The 23,141-nt window shown below is 49.7% G+C and overlaps 1 protein-coding gene across 4 annotated transcripts in view; it reads left to right on the top strand.

The window, feature by feature from the left end:
- Positions 1-23,141, top strand: part of vps13c (vacuolar protein sorting 13 homolog C) — a 339,816-nt gene that overhangs the window by 86,127 nt on the left and 230,548 nt on the right. For all 4 annotated transcript variants that reach the window (XM_078200207.1, XM_078200204.1, XM_078200205.1 and 1 more), the window contains 5 exons: positions 5,340-5,434; positions 7,398-7,540; positions 10,947-11,139; positions 19,628-19,742; positions 20,424-20,560. In XM_078200207.1, the coding sequence (XP_078056333.1) occupies positions 5,340-5,434; positions 7,398-7,540; positions 10,947-11,139; positions 19,628-19,742; positions 20,424-20,560 (683 nt within the window). The remainder of the gene's footprint in view (positions 1-5,339; positions 5,435-7,397; positions 7,541-10,946; positions 11,140-19,627; positions 19,743-20,423; positions 20,561-23,141) is intronic.

Here is a 23,141-nt window from a genome sequence, read left to right as displayed (position 1 = left end):
GCCCAGGCAACTGGGATTGAGCCCAGGCAACTGGGATTGACCAGGCAACTGGTTGCCCAGGCACTGGGATTGAGCCCAGGCAACTGGGATTGAGCCCAGGCAACTGGGATTGAGCCCAGGCAACTGGGATTGAGCCCAGGCAACTGGGATTGAGCCCAGGCAACTGGGATTGAGCCCAGGCAACTGGGATTGAGCCCAGGCAACTGGGATTGAGCCCAGGCAACTGGGATTGAGCCCAGGCAACTGGGATTGAGCCCAGGCAACTGGGATTGAGCCCAGGCAACTGGGATTGAGCCCAGGCAACTGGGATTGAGCCCAGGCAACTGGGATTGAGCCCAGGCAACTGGGATTGAGCCCAGGCAACTGGGATTGAGCCCAGGCAACTGGGATTGAGCCCAGGCAACTGGGATTGAGCCCAGGCAACTGGGATTGAGCCCAGGCAACTGGGATTGAGCCCAGGCAACTGGGATTGAGCCCAGGCAACTGGGATTGAGCCCAGGCAACTGGGATTGAGCCCAGGCAACTGAGATTGAGCCCAGGCAACTGAGATTGAGCCCAGGCAACTGAGATTGAGCCCAGGCAACTGAGATTGAGCCCAGGCAACTGAGATTGAGCCCAGGCAACGGAGATTGAGCCCAGGCAACGGAGATTGAGCCCAGGCAACGGAGATTGAGCCCAGGCAACGGAGATTGAGCCCAGGCAACGGAGATTGAGCCCAGGCAACGGAGATTGAGCCCAGGCAACGGAGATTGAGCCCAGGCAACGGAGATTGAGCCCAGGCAACGGAGATTGAGCCCAGGCAACGGAGATTGAGCCCAGGCAACGGAGATTGAGCCCAGGCAACGGAGATTGAGCCCAGGCAACTGAGATTGAGCCCAGGCAACTGAGATTGAGCCCAGGCAACTGAGATTGAGCCCAGGCAACTGAGATTGAGCCCAGGCAACTGAGATTGAGCCCAGGCAACTGAGATTGAGCCCAGGCAACTGAGATTGAGCCCAGGCAACTGAGATTGAGCCCAGGCAACTGAGATTGAGCCCAGGCAACTGAGATTGAGCCCAGGCAACTGAGATTGAGCCCAGGCAACGGAGATTGAGCCCAGGCAACGGAGATTGAGCCCAGGCAACGGAGATTGAGCCCAGGCAACGGAGATTGAGCCCAGGCAACGGAGATTGAGCCCAGGCAACGGAGATTGAGCCCAGGCAACGGAGATTGAGCCCAGGCAACGGAGATTGAGCCCAGGCAACGGAGATTGAGCCCAGGCAACGGAGATTGAGCCCAGGCAACGGAGATTGAGCCCAGGCAACGGAGATTGAGCCCAGGCAACGGAGATTGAGCCCAGGCAACGGAGATTGAGCCCAGGCAACGGAGATTGAGCCCAGGCAACGGAGATTGAGCCCAGGCAACGGAGATTGAGCCCAGGCAACGGAGATTGAGCCCAGGCAACGGAGATTGAGCCCAGGCAACGGAGATTGAGCCCAGGCAACTGGAGATTGAGCCCAGGCAACTGGGATTGAGCCCAGGCAACTGGGATTGAGCCCAGGCAACTGGGATTGAGCCCAGGCAACTGGGATTGAGCCCAGGCAACTGGGATTGAGCCCAGGCAACTGGGATTGAGCCCAGGCAACTGGGATTGAGCCCAGGCAACTGGGATTGAGCCCAGGCAACTGGGATTGAGCCCAGGCAACTGGGATTGAGCCCAGGCAACTGGGATTGAGCCCAGGCAACTGGGATTGAGCCCAGGCAACTGGGATTGAGCCCAGGCAACTGGGATTGAGCCCAGGCAACTGGGATTGAGCCCAGGCAACTGGGATTGAGCCCAGGCAACTGGGATTGAGCCCAGGCAACTGGGATTGAGCCCAGGCAACTGGGATTGAGCCCAGGCAACTGGGATTGAGCCCAGGCAACTGGGATTGAGCCCAGGCAACTGGGATTGAGCCCAGGCAACTGGGATTGAGCCCAGGCAACTGGGATTGAGCCCAGGCAACTGGGATTGAGCCCAGGCAACTGGGATTGAGCCCAGGCAACTGAGATTGAGCCCAGGCAACTGAGATTGAGCCCAGGCAACTGAGATTGAGCCCAGGCAACGGAGATTGAGCCCAGGCAACGGAGATTGAGCCCAGGCAACGGAGATTGAGCCCAGGCAACGGAGATTGAGCCCAGGCAACTGAGATTGAGCCCAGGCAACTGAGATTGAGCCCAGGCAACTGAGATTGAGCCCAGGCAACGGAGATTGAGCCCAGGCAGCGGAGATTGAGCCCAGGCAGCGGAGATTGAGCCCAGGCAGCGGAGATTGAGCCCAGGCAGCGGAGATTGAGCCCAGGCAGCGGAGATTGAGCCCAGGCAGCGGAGATTGAGCCCAGGCAGCGGAGATTGAGCCCAGGCAGCGGAGATTGAGCCCAGGCAGCGGAGATTGAGCCCAGGCAGCGGAGATTGAGCCCAGGCAGCGGAGATTGAGCCCAGGCAGCGGAGATTGAGCCCAGGCAGCGGAGATTGAGCCCAGGCAGCGGAGATTGAGCCCAGGCAGCGGAGATTGAGCCCAGGCAGCGGAGATTGAGCCCAGGCAGCGGAGACTGAGCCCAGGCAGCGGAGACTGAGCCCAGGCAGCGGAGACTGAGCCCAGGCAGCGGAGACTGAGCCCAGGCAGCGGAGACTGAGCCCAGGCAGCGGAGACTGAGCCCAGGCAGCGGAGACTGAGCCCAGGCAGCGGAGACTGAGCCCAGGCAGCGGAGACTGAGCCCAGGCAGCGGAGACTGAGCCCAGGCAGCGGAGACTGAGCCCAGGCAGCGGAGACTGAGCCCAGGCAGCGGAGACTGAGCCCAGGCAGCGGAGACTGAGCCCAGGCAGCGGAGACTGAGCCCAGGCAGCGGAGACTGAGCCCAGGCAGCGGAGACTGAGCCCAGGCAGCGGAGACTGAGCCCAGGCAGCGGAGACTGAGCCCAGGCAGCGGAGACTGAGCCCAGGCAGCGGAGACTGAGCCCAGGCAGCGGAGACTGAGCCCAGGCAGCGGAGACTGAGCCCAGGCAGCGGAGACTGAGCCCAGGCAGCGGAGACTGAGCCCAGGCAGCGGAGACTGAGCCCAGGCAGCGGAGACTGAGCCCAGGCAGCGGAGACTGAGCCCAGGCAGCGGAGACTGAGCCCAGGCAGCGGAGACTGAGCCCAGGCAGCGGAGACTGAGCCCAGGCAGCGGAGACTGAGCCCAGGCAGCGGAGACTGAGCCCAGGCAGCGGAGACTGAGCCCAGGCAGCGGAGACTGAGCCCAGGCAGCGGAGACTGAGCCCAGGCAGCGGAGACTGAGCCCAGGCAGCGGAGACTGAGCCCAGGCAGCGGAGACTGAGCCCAGGCAGCGGAGACTGAGCCCAGGCAGCGGAGACTGAGCCCAGGCAGCGGAGACTGAGCCCAGGCAGCGGAGACTGAGCCCAGGCAGCGGAGACTGAGCCCAGGCAGCGGAGACTGAGCCCAGGCAGCGGAGACTGAGCCCAGGCAGCGGAGACTGAGCCCAGGCAGCGGAGACTGAGCCCAGGCAGCGGAGACTGAGCCCAGGCAGCGGAGACTGAGCCCAGGCAGCGGAGACTGAGCCCAGGCAGCGGAGACTGAGCCCAGGCAGCGGAGACTGAGCCCAGGCAGCGGAGACTGAGCCCAGGCAGCGGTGACTGAGCCCAGGCAGCGGAGACTGAGCCCAGGCAGCGGTGACTGAGCCCAGGCAGCGGAGACTGAGCCCAGGCAGCGGTGACTGAGCCCAGGCAACGGAGACGGAGCCCAGGCAACGGAGACGGAGCCCAGGCAACGGAGACGGAGCCCAGGCAACGGAGACGGAGCCCAGGCAACGGAGACGGAGCCCAGGCAACGGAGACGGAGCCCAGGCAACGGAGACGGAGCCCAGGCAACGGAGACGGAGCCCAGGCAACGGAGACGGAGCCCAGGCAACGGAGACGGAGCCCAGGCAACGGAGACGGAGCCCAGGCAACGGAGACGGAGCCCAGGCAACGGAGACGGAGCCCAGGCAACGGAGACGGAGCCCAGGCAACGGAGACGGAGCCCAGGCAACGGAGACGGAGCCCAGGCAACGGAGACGGAGCCCAGGCAACGGAGACGGAGCCCAGGCAACGGAGACGGAGCCCAGGCAACGGAGACGGAGCCCAGGCAACGGAGACGGAGCCCAGGCAACGGAGACGGAGCCCAGGCAACGGAGACGGAGCCCAGGCAACGGAGACGGAGCCCAGGCAACGGAGACGGAGCCCAGGCAACGGAGACGGAGCCCAGGCAACGGAGACGGAGCCCAGGCAACGGAGACGGAACGCAGGCAACGGAGATTACTCCTTCCGTCTATTACTCAGATGCCAAATGGAGCACACTCTCTGAGCTTGGGTGTCAACTCCTTGACAGCACAGTAGAACAATGATCAGGAGACTCTGGGGCCTCGGGACACTTTCCAGGCAGAGCCCGATGTCATTCAACAGTTGTTAACACTGCCCACTTATTATTTTCTGAGGCCATCTTGGAAGCTGCTTGTGCACTCTCGGCTGCAGACTCCAGTTGAAAGTCACTGCTTCTTAAAGAAAAGGTTGTAGGTTGAAATCCTGGGACAGCTTGATATTTTATTTATCTGCCACTCTTTGGGAGGCTTGTATACAAAGGGAGGTGAGAGAATGGTGATAATAAACTTTTTCAATCACAAGCACTTCCGGCACAACTCACCACCTGAGCGCATTGTTAATGAGAGACATGCACATTCCTTCCTGCCTTCTCTTTGGAGGTGGGTTGCACACTAGAGAAAATTATAAGAAGTAATTCTGTGTTTGCAAAATATATTTTTGGAATAGTTTTCTAATGCTTTGAGAACCTATTTTGATGTTTTACATTTTAACTCCACCATCCTCTGATAATCATGAGAGCGAGTAGGCAATTCAGCCAATCGAGCCTCTTCCAACTCTGGCCTCTTGTACATCCAGTCTCTCCATTTCACCATTGGCACCATCCATCCAGAGCCTCACCTCTGGAATTCTCTCTCTTTCTCTCTCGCCCCCTTTAAGATTCTCTAAAACTCTACCTCTTTGGTCACTGTCCTTATTCTCCTTCCATGGCTCATTCTTGATTTTTGTTTAATGTATGTCCTGTGAAGCATTGGGATGTTTTATTGTGTATAAATAAAAGTTACTGTCACTAGAAACGGTAGCTGCTTTCTCAGTGCTGAGGGATCTGGACTTGCTGGACAATCATTGATCCTACCCACTTGTCGATATTTTTCCGTAACAGAATTTTAGTTTGGTGTTTAAGATATTTTTAATGTTGTTTGTACGGCTTAGAATTTACTCGTACCCTTTATTATTTGCACAATCCAGGTATTAATGACCTCATGACGGCTGAAGAAAAGACCAAGTTGTATACTGCGATTGGATACAGTGAGAGTTCCCACAACTTGACCTTGCCCAAAGAGGTGTCTCTTTTTATTCTTAACCATTGTTTCGAAATTGCATGTAGGTAAATTCTGAATCAAAGAACTGGTTGCACGATCATGCACTCCCAGGGTAGACATGATGCTTGAAGAGCTTCTCTGGGCTGTGATCCAAGGGAGTGTGACTCTGCCATCAGATTGTGAAATTTGAAATTAGGTGGCATGGTGGCACTGTGGTTAGCAGCGTTGCCTCACGGTGCCAGGGACCCGGGTCTGATTCCTGGCTTGGGTCACAGCCTGTGTGGAGTTTGCACATCCTCCCCGTGCCTGCATGGGTTTCCTCCAGGCCCTCCGGTTTCCTCCCACAGTCCAAAGATGTGCAGGTTAGGTGGATTGGCCATGCTAAATTGCCCCTTAGTGTCAGGGGACTAGCTAGGGTAAATGTATGGGGTTATGGGGATAAGACCTGGGTGGGATTGTGGTCGGTGCGGACTTGATGGGCCGAATGGCCTCCTTCTGCACTGTAGGGATTCTATGATCTATGTGACCCCGGGTTAATTGATCATTGAAATAATATTGAACAGTGTTGATCCCAGTGAGTTGTAACCACATTCACATTTGTTTTTCAGTGAATCAATCATTTTTTATTGTTGAATTTTCTCCCTTCTCTCATGTTGGGTGAAGTTCCACCATGATGAACCATCCAGGGACTTCACTGTGCGATGTTTTGTAGTAGGACTTACTTTAATTTAGCACTTTCCAAGATCCCTGGTGGTTGATTTTTAACTGCCCCTGTAAAGTCCTGGCAAGCCACTTAATTATGTCAAATTGCTGCAGAGAATTGAAAAAAGGGCCCAGTTAGTTCTGCAATGTCCTCCTCAATAACATTGGGGACATGTGCCAAATTTTGGAGAGCTGTCCCACAGGATGAGTCAATCAACAGCTTAACGTAGCTATACTCACTGATTCATACTTTACGACCAATGTCCTAGAATCCTCCAGCAACATCCCTGGGTAGATCCTGTCCCAGTGGCAGGACAAATCCACTAGAGGTGGTGTCATAGTGGTGTAGCGTTGGCAGGGAGTTGCCCTGGGAATCCTCAACATTGACTCTGGACCCCATGAAATCTCATATCATCAGGCCAAACATGGACAATGCACTGGCTTCCGTTACTCCTCCATTACTTCCACCATTTGTAAGAAGCACTGAGGGTAGCAAGAACAGAGAACGAATGTCCTCAGGATGAACTTCGGTGTCCGTTACCAAGAGCGACTTGGTAGCACCCATACAACCTCTACCCTCGTGCTGACCAATTCATCCACTCAACCCCCTGCCCTGCTCTGACTGCTCAGTCCATGCAACCCCTGCTTTGATTGCTTAGTCAAGTGGCTGGGTGCTCCCCACCCCTTCGCTCTGCTCTGCCCTGGGCACCCTGCTCTGACTGCTCAGCCCTGCATCCCGTCCTCTGGCCGTTCAGCTGAGAGCCCCCTCCCCGGCTCTGGCCACTCTGTGCTCAGTCTTCTCTGCACCCCCCCCCCCCCCCCCATCCCTCACCAAACTCACCTGTTAGACTTGTAAATTCCAGGGAATGCAACGCTGATTCGTTCAATCTCTCCTCGTAGTATAGCCCTTAGAATCCAGGGTATCATTCCAGTAAATCTACTCTGCACTGCCTCCAAAACCAATATATCCCTCCTTTGATTTGGTGCAATGTTACATTTTTATTTTTGGGTTTCTTTCTTTGTTATCTCTCATTCTTTTCTTAGACAAGTAGAGCTCCCCTGTGAAATCCCAATTCTCAGACGTTGTATGCAGTTGTATGGCAATAGAACAAGGGGTTTGCTTATCTTTTTCAGTGGTATCTTGTCAAAATTGACCATGTAATGTCCCAATGATAATGTACTGACTGTCTTAACCCCATGGATATGATGTCTGATAAGAGTGCAAATAGGTTAGATTTAATTTGAAGATGTTTTATGTCCTGTTGGTATTGATTTCTTGCAGTATGTTGCAAATGTGATCAGCTTCAAATTGGTCACTACCTCCATCACGATCCGAGAGGAACCTCATGTTCCAGAGATACTGAACGTGCAGATGATTGATCTGAGTACGAGTGTGTTTCAGCGTCCTGGAGCTCAAGGCTTGAAGTAAGCGCTTCATTTTTCTCTACAGTGTTAAATGGATCAAGCATTGGATGGTACGAGAAGATTTCTGATTAACGCAGTATCTGCAACTTGAAGGTTTCAGATAAATGGATATATTTTCAAATTCGGTGGAAATCCTTTTGTTGTGATGTAGGGAAATGATGTCACATTGCGTGTTATGAGCATAAGGTTTCTGAGGCCATCTTGCAAGCTTCTTGTGCACTCTCGGCTGCAGACTCGGGTTCAGACTCGGGTCGAAAGTCACTTTCTTAAAGAAAAGGTTGTAGGTTGAAATCCTGGGACAGCTTGATATTTCATTTATCTGCTACTATTTGGGAGGCTTGTATACAAAGGGAGGTGAGAGAATGGTGATAATAAACTTTTTCAAACACAAGCACTTCCGGCACAACTCACTACCTGAGCGCATTGTTAATGAGAGACTCACACATTCCTTCCTGCCTTCTCTTTGGAGGTGAGTTGCACACTAGAGAAAATTATAAGAAGTCATTCTGTGTTTGCAAAATATATTTTTGAGTAGTTTTTTAATGCTTTGACAACCTATTTTGCTGTTTTACATTTTAACTCCACCATCCTCTGATAATCATGAGAGCGAGTAGGCAATTCAACCAATCGAGCCTCTTCCAACTCTGGCCTCTTGTACATCCAGTCTCTCTTCATTTCACCATTGGCACCATCCATCCAGAGCCTCACCTCTGGAATTCTCTCTCTCTTTCTCTCTCGCCCCGTTTAAGATTCTCTAAAACTCTACCTCTTTGGTTGCCATCCTTATTCTCCTTCCATGGCTCATTATTGATTTTTGTTTAATGTATGTCCTGTGAAGCATAAGGTTTCAAAGTTTGCCAGCAATTTCAGAAACGCATCATCACCACCCCTCCGGTATTCATGCAGATCTGTTGATTAGACACGTTGATGGAATACAACAAAGAAACGTACAGCACAGGAACAGGCCCTTCGGCCCTCCCAAGCCCGTGCTGATCATGACGCCCTATCTAAACTGAAAAAAACCTCCTGCCCGTACTCAGTTCATATCCCTCTATTTCCTCCCTATTCATGTACCCAGCCAGATGCTTCTTAAATGATGCTAATGTGCCTGCTTCCACCATCTCCTCTGGCAGCGCGTTACAGGCACCCACTACACTCTGTGTTAAAAACTTCCCCTGCACATCTCCCTTAAACTTTCCTCCTTTCACCTTGAACCTGTGCCTCCTTGTAATTGACACTTCCACCTGGGAAAAAGCCTCTGACTATCCACCCTGTCTCTGCCACTGTTAATTACGATGTGGAGATGCCGGCGTTGGACTGGGGTAAACACAGTATGAGTTTTAACAACACCAAGTTAAAGTCCAACAGGTTTATTTGGTAGCAAATACCATTAGCTTTCGGAGCAAGGGGCAGCGCTCCGAAAGCTAATGGCATTTGCTACCAAACTCTTACTATTAATGACAAGCAGACCATCTTTAACATTATTAACAGGTTTCTTTCTGCTGTTTAGTTCACAGTGCAAAGTAGATCTGGAATGTATTTGCACATCCTTGAGTCTTGTGTATATTTCTTGAAGCTCATTTTGGTTTTTTTCCCAGTTGAGCTGGGATATTTCTGATATTAGACGAGAGTCAGTACAAGTGGGTGAAGAGTTTCAATTCTAAAATGGCAACTTACTCTAAGTCGGATCAAATTCTGGTGGCCCTGCTATAGGAAGGACGTTAAACTAGAAAGCGTGCAAAAAAAATTCACAAGGTGTTACTGGGACTGGAAGGTTTGAATTATAAGGATAGGCTGGGACATTTTTTTTCCCTGGAGCGTAGGAGGATGAGGGGTGACCTTATGGAGGTTTATAAAATCATAGATAAGGTGAATAGCCAAGGTCTTCTCCCCAGGGTGAGAGAGGAAAGATTTAAAAGGGATCTGAGGGGCAACTTTTTCTCTGAGGGTGGTGCGTGTATGGGAAGGAGCTGCCAGAGGAGGTGGTAGAGGCAGGTACAAGTGCAACATTGAGAAGACATGGATGGGAACGGTTTAGAGGGATATGGGCCAAACACAGGCAAATGGGACCAGTTCAGTTTAGGAAACCTGGTTGGCATGGACGAGTTGGGCTGAAAGGCCTGTTTCCATGCTGTACATCTTTATGGCTCTAAGTTGACCTTTCCTATGGATAGCCCTTCCTTACTGGAGCTGTTGAAGTTGCTGTCAGCAGCACACTCATCCTGTAAATGGGATACAAGTCTGAGAGCTACATCAATGTCACTTTGCTCTTGAGATGGGCTTTGAGTTACAATTGGACAAAATTTACCAACCATATTGGATAACTATTACAATAAGATAAAGCAAAATACTGTGGATGCTGGAATCTGAAACATAAAAAGAAAATGCTGGAAAATCTCAGCAAGTCTGACATCCTCTGTGGAGAGAGAAGAGAGCCAATGCTTCGAGTCAGGATGACCCTTTGTCACAGCTGAAGACGAGGAAAATCAGGCAAGGTTTATACTGAGTGTGCAGGGGGTGACTGTAATTGATAGGAATGGCATAGACAAACGGGTAAAGGGAATGTAAATAGTGATGGTAAATGGTGAGCTATTAATTTGAGTTCAAAAGAGAAAAGCTTTGACAAAGGGTCATCTGGACTCGAAACGTCAACTCTTTTTTTCCCCTTACAGATGCTGCCAGACCTGCTGAGATTTTCCAGCATTTTCTCTTTTGGTTTCAGATTCCAGCATCCGCAGTAATTTGCTTTTATTAATTTGAGTTGTCTAGCTGGGTTTTGTTTTATTTCTGAATGCCAGTGACTGTTCCCTGGGATCCTCAGCCACTGGCTCTTGGATGACGACCAGTTTATCTGCCCACTGGGTGGGAAATGGAATCTGCTATTAAGTTTAGAAGAATCACACCAAACGTTTGGCTATTTCTGGCCTACCCAACACTCTCCCTGCCTCTCCATAAAGAAGGTGTGAATTATTATAATTTAATTCTGCATTGATTTGAGCAAACTTGTAACTTGCCTCTGTTTTATTGTTTATTGATTTTATTTATTAGTGTCACAAATAGGCTTACATTAACACTGCAATGAAGTTACAAATCCCTAGTCGCCATACTCTGGCACCTGTTCGGGCACACTGAGGCAGAATTTTACATGGCCAATGCACCTAACCAGCATGTCTTTTGGACTGTGGGAAGAAACCGGAGCACCTGGAGGAAATCCACGCAGACATGGGGAGAATGTGCAGACTCTGCACAGACAGTCACCCAAGCTGGGAACTGAACCCAGCTCCCTGGCGCTGTGAGACAGCAGTACTAACCATTCTGCCACCGTGCCACCCCTGTTGTATGTTGCGCTGGTTGTTGTAAGCCTGGAATTGTAATCATGCTTGTGTTCCCTTTTTTGTCTTTGCAGAGTGGAGGCCAGGCTGGAGCACTGGTATGTTACAGGTTTGAAACAACAGAATACAGTTCCGTCTCTCATGGCTTCTGTTGGAGGCACAGAGTCCTCTTTGCTCAGTGTCTGTTTCGAGATTAATCCAGCAGGAAGCAATGCAGATCAACTTTTAAATGTGCAGTCTCAACCAGTGGAGCTGATTTATGATGCTGTAAGTACAGAATACAAGAGAACACTGCTAATGTTTTCTCAGATTTGGGTTTATATAGCACAGGTTTACTTCGCACCTCTCGCATCCTCAGGATGTACCAAAATGTTTTGCAGTCACTGAAGTATTTTTGAAGTGCAATCAGTGTAATTTTCAATTTATACAGAGCAAGATCCCACAGACACTTGGCTAAATAGCCAGTTAATCTGTTTTTGATGATAATTGAGGGATAAATGATGGCCAGGAATCTGGGAGAATTCCCCTGTTCTACTTCGAATAGTGCTGTTAGATCTTTTCTATCAGTCATAAGATTGTGTGTTCCTGGTATTGGGGTTGAGTCCAGAACTTTCCATCTCGTGTTGATGATGCTACAGCAGAACCAAAGCTGATGCCGCAAATTTAAAATATCTTGACAGTTGCCAAACAAATATTTATCCTGCTCTGATAATTCAGGCTTTTGTTTCTTAGCTTGTTTGACATTTCATATCTTAAGATTTCTGTCAGCTTCTCCCTTGATAATCAATCGTTTAAATCTGCTTTTATGTTAGAATCCTTCTGTTTATCGAACTCTGCTTATACCTCATTAAATTACATGTTAAAGTACAGCTCCCCATTGATTTGCTGCTTTAATGTTGAATTGCATCCACCAGAAAGTCCAGGAATTCATCTCCAATCTGTAGTCCGTTCATTGCTCCTTGACTGCATTGCCATTAAACTGCTGGCCATTGCTTTCTCTGCCTCACATTTTTAAATGGTTCTTTCTCCTCGCTGTCCACCACTCTTTCAGAAGAACTTATCTTGTTCACCACCTCAAAAATCTCATTCTTGACAGCTCTGTCCTTGCAAACTGCAATGTATTCCAAATCTCCCTTGTCCACCTGCCCCTGCCAAAGTTCTTGCACATGTTAGCTCCAATCCTTCCCATCAACTTGTTTGAATCTCTACAGTTGCCACAGCACCAGAATAACCCTAACTTGAGTCACAAATGGCATCCACAATGATTGTATTGCATTCTCCCTTTTCCTTTTTAATCAGTCTGAAGCCTTTAACATCGGTCTGTGCCATTCTCCTCCAATACGTCTGCCTCCATGTCTAGTTTAGTAGGATTGCCCTTCTTAAGTTCATCTCTTAACCATATGATTTGGCCATGGATTTCTGACGGGGTGGTCATGTTTCGATTAATCTGGTTGAATCTTCTGAGGAAGTCACCAACACAATGCATAAAAGTTGATTTTATTTTTGCACATAAAATATCATTAATAAAATGAAATCACGAGGAATTGGAGATAGCCTTGTGACGTGGGTTGGTACGAGGTGGGTGGGGAGGAGATCGCGAGTAGAGTTTAAGGCTGTGTACTCTGATTGGCGAAAAATATTGCAATGTTTCTCAACAATTTGTACCAGGGCTTCATAGTTCACCACTTAAATCATTGACATGATTGGCGGCACGGTAGCACAGTGGTTAGCACTTAAATCATTGACATGATTGGCGGCACGGTAGCACAGTGGTTAGCACTGCTGCTTCACAGCTCCAGGGACCTGGGTTCGATTCCTGGCTTGGGTCACTGTCTGTGTGGAGTTTGCACATTCTCCTCGTGTCTGCGTGGGTTTCCTCCGGGTGCTCCGGTTTCCTCCCACAGTCCAAAGATGTGCGGGTTAGGTTGATTGGCCATGCTAAAATTGCCCCTTAGTGTCCTAAAATGCGTAGATTAGAGGGATTAGCAGGTAAAAAAAATGGGGGTAGGGCCTGGGTGGGATTGTGGTCGGTGCAGACTCGATGGGCCAAATGGCCTCTTTCTGCACTGTAGGGTTTCTATGATTCTATGATTGATGAAGGGATAGGGAGTTGTAGAGCCAGGTTTGCAGATAATAATAAATTGGGTGGCACAGTTAAGAAATGAAAATGAAAGCAGTAGGTTGCAAAATGGCAGAGATTGAGTGGACAAAACTGTGGTAGATAGGAGTTCAATGTGGATAGATGTGATGTGATCTATTTGGTTCCAAAAAAGATTAATAAGAATATATTCTAAATGGTGAATGATTGGGAGTAATGTTGGATCAAGGTGTCCAGGTATACAAAGGTAGTACACTGGTACGAAAATGTTGCCCTTTAAGGTTGCTTGTCAGGTGACAAATTAAGTTCTGCCTTCAACTTTGAGAACTGCACCCATGGGAAAGATATATTGGTCTTTCAAGTACCAACCAGGGCTTAAAGGTTAAATTATGAAGATCGGTTGCATATGCATTAGGTTTGTATTCCTTTCAGATTAGAAGATTGAAGGATGATTTAATTGGTGTTTAAAATGATAAAGGCATACAAGAGGCTAGATATATGGAAACTATGCTAATGAAGAAATCCAGAACAAATCACCCAATCTTAAAATTAGAGCTGAGATACTCTGGAGTGAAAACAGAAAGCAGAAGGTAGTGGAAATTCTTTCCCTGAAACGTTTTGTGGATGCTGTGTAAACTCGAACTTTTAAGGCTGAAATTGACAGATTTTGTTCACTAAGGATATGGCTGGATATGGAGCCAAGGCAGTTGAGGTACAAATCAATCTTGGTTTAATAGAATGACAGACCAACCTCAAGGGGTTGAATGACCAAATCTGGCGAGGAGTCGGCCAGACTTGCAATGTTAGCTCTGTTCTCTCTTCACAGACACTGACGGATCCACTGAGATTTTCCAGCATTTTCTGGTTGTATATACTGGCATAACTATAGGGTTCATAGTGGGAGATATAGGAAGGATATCAGAGGTAGGTTCTTTACGCAGAGAGTGGTTGGGATGTGGAATGGACTGCCTGCAGTGATAGTGGAGTCAGACACTTTAGGAACATTTAAGCGGTTATTGGATAGGCACATGGAGCACACCAGGATGATAGGGAGTGGGATAGCTTGATCTTGGTTTCAGATAAAGCTCGGCACAACATGGTGGGCCAAAGGGCCTGTTCTGTGCTGTACTGTTCTATGGTCTATATCCCTAGATACCATCTCAGGCTGAACCAGACCTGTCTGCATCCTCCACTTTCTATTCATTCTGGAACTGAGCGATTGACATTATATCTTTTCCATCACAAAGACCGCATACCTCCACTTGCCATTATTGTATTATTGCCTGCCTGCCTCTGCCACATATTTGAGGTTACAGTGAAGAGCTAAAAATATTATCCAAAATATAAGACACAAGCTGAGAACATGGAATCCCTACAGTGCAGGAGGAGGCTATTCAGCCCATTGTACCTGCACCAACAACAATCCCACTCCAGCCTTATCCCCATAACCCCACATGTTTACTCTGCAAATCCCCCTGACACTAAGGGGCAATTTATCATGGCCATCCACCTAACCACACATCTTTGGACCATATATATATATATATATATAAGCACTTTGCACAATATATGGAAGCAAGGTAGAAGAACTTCAAACTGTTGCCTCGAGCAATGGTTGAGAGAGAACTTCACAGACTTCTATAAAATATTACAGGATATAAGTAAAGTGGATCAGAGAATATGTGTTGAAACTTGATGCACCTCAATGAGCACCCGGAAACAAGGCTTTAGAACTGAAGGCTTTAATACATTAACAATGAAACTACTAACACAAATTCACCCGTTCAGACTGAAGGGGTCCTGCCGGAGCAGGGGGTCTTATACCCTGCCACCGGAGGCGGGACCCCACTGGAGTGTGCCATGATAACACTTAGGACAGGTAAACACCCTAACCCAACAACATAGTACAACCCCCATAACAACAACACCCTAGCCCAACAGTAACACAATAACAACCCCAGTGGTGAACCAACGATGGTTCACCACATTCACCCCTCCTTTAGGAACCAAAGGTGGCGGGGTGGATGAAAACAGACAATGACAAAAAAAATAACAGGATTCACAAGTCCAGACGGTCTGGAGGACCACACCGACGCTGCGATCTTCTCAACACCGGTTGCGAAACCGGAGCAGGTGCTTGCGGTGGCTCTCTCAAAACAACATCTGGCTGTCCCCTCAAAGACTCCCGGGCCGGCCGGCCCTGATGAGGCGATGGTGTAGGGGATCCTGGAACGTTTGGTGGTGGTGGTGGTGGTGATGATGGTGGCGCCGATCTCCGAGTCTCAGGCAAGCTGTACATGGGAGTAAAAGTGTTATGCACTGGTCCCGGTGCTGACCGCGCCACGTCTGGGGAAGTAATGAGGAGTAGTGGATCTGTGACTGGGGGAATAGGAGCGACAGGAGTTGCTACGTCCCCTGCGGGCGCCAGGTCTCTAATGGAGACAGTGTCCTCTCGCCCGTCAGGATATGCCACATAGGCATACTGAGGGTTGGCGTGGAGGAGTTGGACCGGTTCGACCAAGGGGTCGGACTTGCGAGCCCTCACATGGCGCCGCAGAAGGACGGGTCCTGGGTACGTCAACCAGGCTGGCAATGAGGTCCCCGAGGACGACTTCCGAGGGAATGAGAACATCCTCTCGTGGGGAGTAGCATTGGTTGCCGTACACAGGAGGGAGCGGATAGAATGGAGCGCAGTTGGAAGGACCTCCTGCCACCGGGAGACTGGAAGGCCCTTGGATTTCAGTGCCAGTAGGACAGCCTTCCAGACTGTAGCATTCTCCCTTTCCACCTGTCCGTTACCCCTAGGGTTGTAGCTCGTGGTTCTACTAGAGGCAATCCCGAATGAGAGCAGGAATTGCCTCAAGTCGTTGCTCATGAACGACGAGCCCCTGTCGCTATGAATATAGCAGGGGTACCCGAACAGGGTAAAAAGCTCACTGAATGCCTTGATGACGGTGGCAGTCGACGTGTCCGCACAGGGGAAAACAAACGGAAACCGGGAAAATTCGTCTATTATGTTAAGAAAATAGACATTCCGATCCGTTGAGGGAAGGGGGCCCTTAAAATCTACACTCAGCCTCTCAAAAGGGCGAGTGGCCTTGACCAAATGTGCCCGGTCTGGTCGATAAAAGTGTGGTTTGCATTCTGCGCAAATCCGACAACTTCTAGTAACTGACCTGACCTCCTCCACCGAGTAGGGTAGGTTGCGGGCTTTTATGAAGTGGTAGAGTCTGGTGACTCCAGGATGACACAGATCATTGTGGAGAGCCTTCAAGCGGTCCTCCTGCATGATGGCGCATGTTCCGCGCGAGAGGGCATCCGAGGGCTCATTGAGCTTCCCTGGACGATACATAATATCGTAATTATAGGTGGAGAGCTCAATTCTCCACCGCAAGATCTTATCGTTCTTGATCTTGCCCCTCTGCGTGTTACTGAACATAAACGCCACGGATCGTTGATCCGTGATCAGGGTGAACCGCTTACCTGCCAGGTAATGGCGCCAGTGTCTGACTGCCTCCACAATGGCCTGAGCCTCCTTTTCCACCGCTGAGTGCCGAATCTCTGGGCCTTGAAGGGTGCGGGAAAAAAACGCGACGGGCCTGCCTGCCTGGTTTAGTGTGGCGGCTAGGGCGAAGTCCGATGCATCACTCTCCACCTGGAAAGGGATGGATTCATCCACCGCGTGCATCGTGGCTTTCGAGATGTCGCTTTTCAAAACCTTGAAAGCCAATTGGGCCTCCGGCGTAAGTGGGAAGGTCGTGGACTTAATGAGCGGACGAGCTTTGTCCGCGTAGTTGGGGACCCACTGTGCATAATACGAAAAGAACCCGAGGCATCTCCTCAGTGCTTTCGTGCTAGCGGGCAAGGGAAGTTCAGTGAGTGGGCGCATACGGTCTGGATCAGGGCCAATGACCCCGTTTTCCACCACGTATCCGAGGATGGCTAACCTATGCGTACGGAATACGCACTTCTCCCTGTTATAGGTCAGATTCAGGCGAGATGCAGTGCGTAGAAAGTGTTGGAGATTCGTGTCGTGGTCCTGCTGGTCATGGCCGCAGATGGTGACGTTATCCAGGTACGGGAAGGTAGCCCGCAACCCGTTCTGGTCCACCATTCGGTCCATAGCACGCTGGAAGACCGAGACCCCATTGGTGACACCAAATGGAACCCTGAGGAATTGGTATAGACGACCATCCGCCTCAAAAGCCGTATATTGTCGGTCCTCTGGGCGGATGGGGAGTTGATGGTAGGCGGACTTAAGGTCTATGGTAGAAAACACTCGGTACTGCGCAATCTGATTGACCATATCAGAAATGCGCGGGAGAGGATACGCATCCAGCTGCGTGTATCTATTAATGGTCTGACTATAGTCGATGACCATCCGAGGTTTGTTCCCGCTTTTGACTACCACGACCTGCGCTCTCCATGGACTAGCACTGGCCTGTATGATCCCTTCCTTGAGGAGCCGCTGAACCTCAGATCTAATAAAGATCCGGTCCTCAGCGCTGTAACGCCTACTTTTAGTAGCAATGGGCTTGCAGCCAGGTACCAGATTTTTAAAAAGGGATGGTGTCGTGATCTTCAGGGTGGATAGATTGCACGCGGGGCGCTTTGGGCAATTTGGAGGCTGCGGCTGGTTCCCGACTGCCAGTGAAGGGAGTGGCCCACCGTACTGTAGGATCACACTCCTCATGTGGGCCATAAAGTTTAGTCCGAGGAGAATTGGCGCGCAAAGGTGAGGTAGCACAAGGAGCCTGTATTGCTCGTAAACTGTGCCCTGTACCTCAAGAGTTACCATACATTGTCCTTGGATCGGTACAGACCGGGACTGTGATGCCATGGAAATTGTCTGTTTGGCAGGGAGAACCCGGAGTCCACACCTTTTAACAGTTTCAGGGTGTATGAAACTTTCGGTGCTCCCACTGTCAAACAGACAATTCACAGTTCTGCCACTAACCTTTACCTCCATCATGGAATGTTCCAGTCTGTAATGCCTGGTCTGATCCAGAGAGATCGACGCCACCGTTGGCCCCTGGGCGTCACTGCATGCTGCCGATGTGGATGCTGAGGACCCCTGCTGGTCGCTCCTAGTCGTCGTGGACCATGATGGCCGCCCCCATGAATCGCATGTGGCCGAGGGCTCCAAGCGCAGCGACTCCTGGTGGTCTTCCTCCTCCTCTGTCTGCCACGATGGCGCCGTCCTGAGATCGCACGTGGTCGGACCTCGTGGGTACTGCAGCGCCGAAAGAGATGGTCTCCGTTCTGGAGGGTTACAAGCTGCACTGCCGTTTTTAGGTTTGGACCTGCAGACTTTGCCGTAGTGGCCTTTTTTACCGCACTGGCTGCAGATTGCCGTTCTTGCCGGACACTGTTGCCGTGGATGCTTGGCCCCACCGCAAAAATAGCATCGCTGGCCACCTGGAGCTGCCGCCGTCGTCGAATCGATCTGGGAGCGCGGGTTCGCGGGGCGAGGAGGGAGCAGAGCTTGCTCCAACCACGTTGACTGCACGTGGTCCTCGGGGTACAGCGCCAAGCTCTTCGACGCCGCCTCCAACCTCACGGCCATCCCCATTGCCTGGGTCAAGTTGAGTTTCCCCTTTTCTAATAATTTAAGTCTGATGTACGAGGACCCTACCCCTGCTACGAACGCGTCTCGGGCGAGGTCTTGCATGTACTGCTCGGCGGAGACATCCTTACAGTCACAACCCCTGGCAAGCTGCAGGAGTTCATTGGCGTAGTCTTCTATGGTCTCGCCCGACTGCCGACGTCGTGTAGCGAGGAGATAACGAGCGTGAATCTCGTTGGGTGGCGTAATGTACCTATTCTTTAGGAGCTCGACGGCACCCTGGTAAGTGGAAGCTGCACGAATGGCTAGGTAAATCGTGTCGCTTACCCTTGCGTGGAGGACCTGGAGTCTATCACTGTCTGTAGTGATAGCTACCGAGGCTGCCAGGTAGTCCTCGAAGCACTTCCACCAATGTTCGAACGTGTTAGCTGCACCGACCGCATGTGGGTCCAGTGTCAGACGATCCGGTTTTAGGATCTGTTCCATATTCTCAGTTAATGTATTAAATTGATGCACCTCAATGAGCACCCGGAAACAAGGCTTTAGAACTGAAGGCTTTAATACATTAACAATGAAACTACTAACACAAATTCACCCGTTCAGACTGAAGGGGTCCTGCCGGAGCAGGGGGTCTTATACCCTGCCACCGGAGGCGGGACCCCACTGGAGTGTGCCATGATAACACTTAGGACAGGTAAACACCCTAACCCAACAACATAGTACAACCCCCATAACAACAACACCCTAGCCCAACAGTAACACAATAACAACCCCAGTGGTGAACCAACGATGGTTCACCACAAAACTATTGAAAAATAAATTGAAACTGGCATTTTACCCAGAAGGTGGGTAGACAATGAATATCATAGACAAAGTAAAATTAAAGATATGATAAGCGCCCAGGTTGCGGGATTGGGTGAGCTAAAGGTACAAGAGAGATGAGTATTGATAAACCAAGTGACGTCTTCTCAACCCTAAGTTTGTAATTTACTGTGGTTCCTGTTAGTTGCTCTGTGTTTTTAAGCTGTTTTTCCCCTATGTTGTCCCAGATTTTTGGAAATAAATTTGCTGTATTTCCTTTTCTTTTGCAGCAAACAATAAACAGTTTGGTTGAGTTTTTCCAGACTAACCGAGGACTTGATCTTGAGCAGCTGACTTCAGCCACTTTACTGAAGTTGGAGGAAATCAAAGAAAAGACTGCATCAGGTAAAAATCTGAAATGTCTCGAAAATGGAAGCTGTGAAACCAGAAGACATAGGAGCAGAATTAGGCCACTCAGCCCATCGAGACTGCTCCACCATTCAGTCATGGCTGATATTTTTCTCATCCCCGTTCTCCTGCCTTTTCCCCATAACCCCTGATCCCCTTATTAATCAAGAACCTATCTATCTCTGTGTTAAAGACACTCAATGACCTGGCCTCCACTGCGGCAAAGAGTTCCACAGATTCACCACACTCTGGCTGAAGAAATTCCTCCTCATCTCTGTTTTAAAAGATCATACCTTTCGTCTGAGGTTGTGCCCTCTGGCTCTAGTTTTTCTTGCTAGTGGAAATGTCCTCTCCACATCCACTCTATCCAGGCCTCGCAGTATCCTGTAAGTTTCAATAAGATTTCCCCCTCATCCAGTCCTCAACCGTTCCTCATATGACAAGCTCTTCATTCCAGGGATCATTCTTGCGAACCTCTTCTGGACCCTTTCCAAGGCCAGCACATCCTTCCTTAGATACGGGGCCCAAAGAACTGTTTCCGTGTAATCCTTTTGCACCTGGTCTGATTTAATCACCGTGTTTCTTTATTTTGAAACTTTGGGTTTTGTAAAAGGAAATGCCCCATTCCAAATTTTACTCATATTTATAATTTAATTCTTTGCTTAAATATTTACCCAGGTCTGTCATATGTTATTGAAACTCGTAAAACGTTTGATCTCCGAATCAACTTCAAACCATCCTATCTCGTGGTCCCGCAGACCGGCTTTTATGATGTGAATTCAAACTTGCTGATTGTGGACTTTGGTAGTTTACAGGTATGACAATGCACGGTTTCTATTAAAGCTCTTGCCTTTTGTCGAGGTGTTAACCTAAGTTGAATCTCTCATTAACCTCTAAACCTGAATATGTAACTTGGGCAACACAGTAGACCTATGACTCAGGGTCAGAGCATACCGAATCAGGACAAGTTGCAGAGTAGATGGCAAACTGTCTACAAAGCAGCAATCAGAGTGGTCGTTGAAGGCGCTCAGTTAGAATGGTAAAGGTGGGAAGTGATGCTTGACAAAGGTTGCTCCAGAGACCACTGTTGTTTCCATTTATGATTTGGGTTTGGAAATTTGTGGAAACCACCAAATTGGTGGATTTTTGAAATTTGTTTACTGGATGTGGGCGTTGCTAGCAAGGCCAGCGTTTGTTGTCCATCTCTAATTGGCCTCAAGAAAGTGATGGTGGGTTGCCTGCTTGAACCGCTGTAGTCCCATGTGATGTGGGTACACCCACAATGCTGTTGGGGAGGGAGCTCCAGAATTTTGACCCAGTGACAGTGAATGAATGGTGATATATTTTCAAGTCAGGATGCTGAGTAACTTGGAGGTGTTCCCATGTGTCTGCTGACCGTGTCCTTTTAGATGGTAGCAGTCATGGATTTGGAAGGTGCTGACTAAGGAGCCTTGGTGAGTTCCTGCAGAACATCTTACAGTCAATAGAATCCCTACAGTGCAGAAGCAGGCTGCTCGGCCCATCGAGTCTGCACCGACAATAATCCCACCCAGACCGTATTCCCATAACCCCACATGTTTACCCTGCTAATCCCACTGACACTAAAGGGCAACTTAGCATGGCCAATCCACCTAACCTGCACATCTTTTGGACAGTGGAAGGAAACTGGAGCGCCCGGAGGAAACCCATGCAGACGTGGGGAGAACTTGCAAATACTACACAGTGACCCGAGGCTGGAATTGAACCCAGGTGCCTGGCGCCACCTCACAGCACTGTTAACCACTCTGCAACTGTGCTGCTCCATTGTGTACCATCTTGTAGATGGTACACGCTGCTGCCAGTGTTCATCAGTTGTGGAGGGAGTGAAAGTTTGTGGAGGGGGTGCTAATTAAGCAGGCTGCTTTGTCCTGGATGGTGTTGTGCATCTTGAGTGTTGTTGGAGCTGCACCAATCCAGGCAAGTGGAGAGTATTCCGTCACACTGCTGACTTGTGCCTTGTAGATGGTGGCCAGGCTTTGGGAAGTCAGGAGGTGAGTTACGTGCCGCAGGATTTCCAACCTCTGACCTGCCCTTGAGGCCACAGTATTTATATGACTCGTCCAGTTCAATTTCTGGTCAATGGTAACCCCCAGGATATTGATAGATGAGGATTCAATGATGGTAATGCCATTGAATATCAAGGGGGAGTTGGCAAGATTCTCTTGTTGGAGATGATCATTTCATGGCACTTGTGTGGCACGAATTATACTTGGCACTTTCAGCCCAAGCCTGGATATCGTCTGTATCTTGCTGCATTTAGACATGGACTGCTTCTGTATCTGAGGAGTCACAAATGGTGCTGAACATTGTACAATCATCAGTGAACTTCCCCACTTCTGACCACCTGATGGAAGGAAGGTCACTGATGAAGCAGCTGAAGATGGTTGCGTCTAGGAGACTACCATGGAACTCCTGCGGTGATGTCCTGGAACTAAGATGACTGACCTGCAGTCACCACAACCATCTTCCTTTGTGCCAAGTATGGCTCCAACCAGCAGAGAGCTTTCCACCAATTCCCATTAACTGCAGTTTTGCTAGGGCTGTTTGATGCCGCATTTGGTCAAATGCTACCGTGGTATCAAGGGCCGTCACTCTCACCTTACCTCTGGAATTCAGTTCTTTTGTCCGTGTTTGGACCAAGGCTGTAATGAGGTCAGGAGCCAGGTGACCCTAGCAGAACTCAAATGAAGTGTTGTTGCTAAGCAAGTCCCACTTGGTGGTTCTGTTGATGACCCCTTCCATTATTTTACTGATGATCGAGAATAGGCTGATTGGGTGGTAATTGGCTGGGTTGGATTTGTCCTGTTTGTTGTGTACAGGACATGTCTGGGCAATTTTCTGCATGTTACGAGAGATGTCAGTGTTTTATCTGTTCATGAACTGCTTGGCTAGGGGTATGGCAAGCTCTGAAGCTGAAGTCTTCTGTGCTATCGCTGGAAAATTATCAGTCACCAGAGCCTTTGTAGTATCCAATGTCTTCAGCCATTTGACTAGGTTAGGATTGTTTTTGCTGGAGTTCAGACGAATGAGGGGGGATCTCATCAAGACTGAGAAAATTCTAACAGGTCTCGACAGGGTAGATGCAGGGAGGATGTTCCCGATGATGGAGGAGTCCAGAACCAAGGGTCACAGTCTGAGGATTCAGGGTAGACCATTTAGGACGGAGGTGAGGAGACATTTATGTTCAAAGAGTGGTGAGCCTGTGGAATTCATTACCACAGGAAGTAGTTGATGCCAAAACATTGAATGCATTCAAGAGGCGGCTGGATATAGCACTTGGGGCGAATGGGATCAAAGGTTATGGGGGAAAAAGCAGGATTAGGCTATTGCGTTGGACGATCAGCCATGGTCGTAATG

Source organism: Mustelus asterias, chromosome 29 (assembly GCF_964213995.1).
Source record: "Mustelus asterias chromosome 29, sMusAst1.hap1.1, whole genome shotgun sequence".
In the NCBI taxonomy this organism is placed as follows: domain Eukaryota; kingdom Metazoa; phylum Chordata; class Chondrichthyes; order Carcharhiniformes; family Triakidae; genus Mustelus; species Mustelus asterias.
Note: the sequence above shows the minus strand (reverse complement) of the source record. Positions and strands in the feature narration are given on the sequence as shown.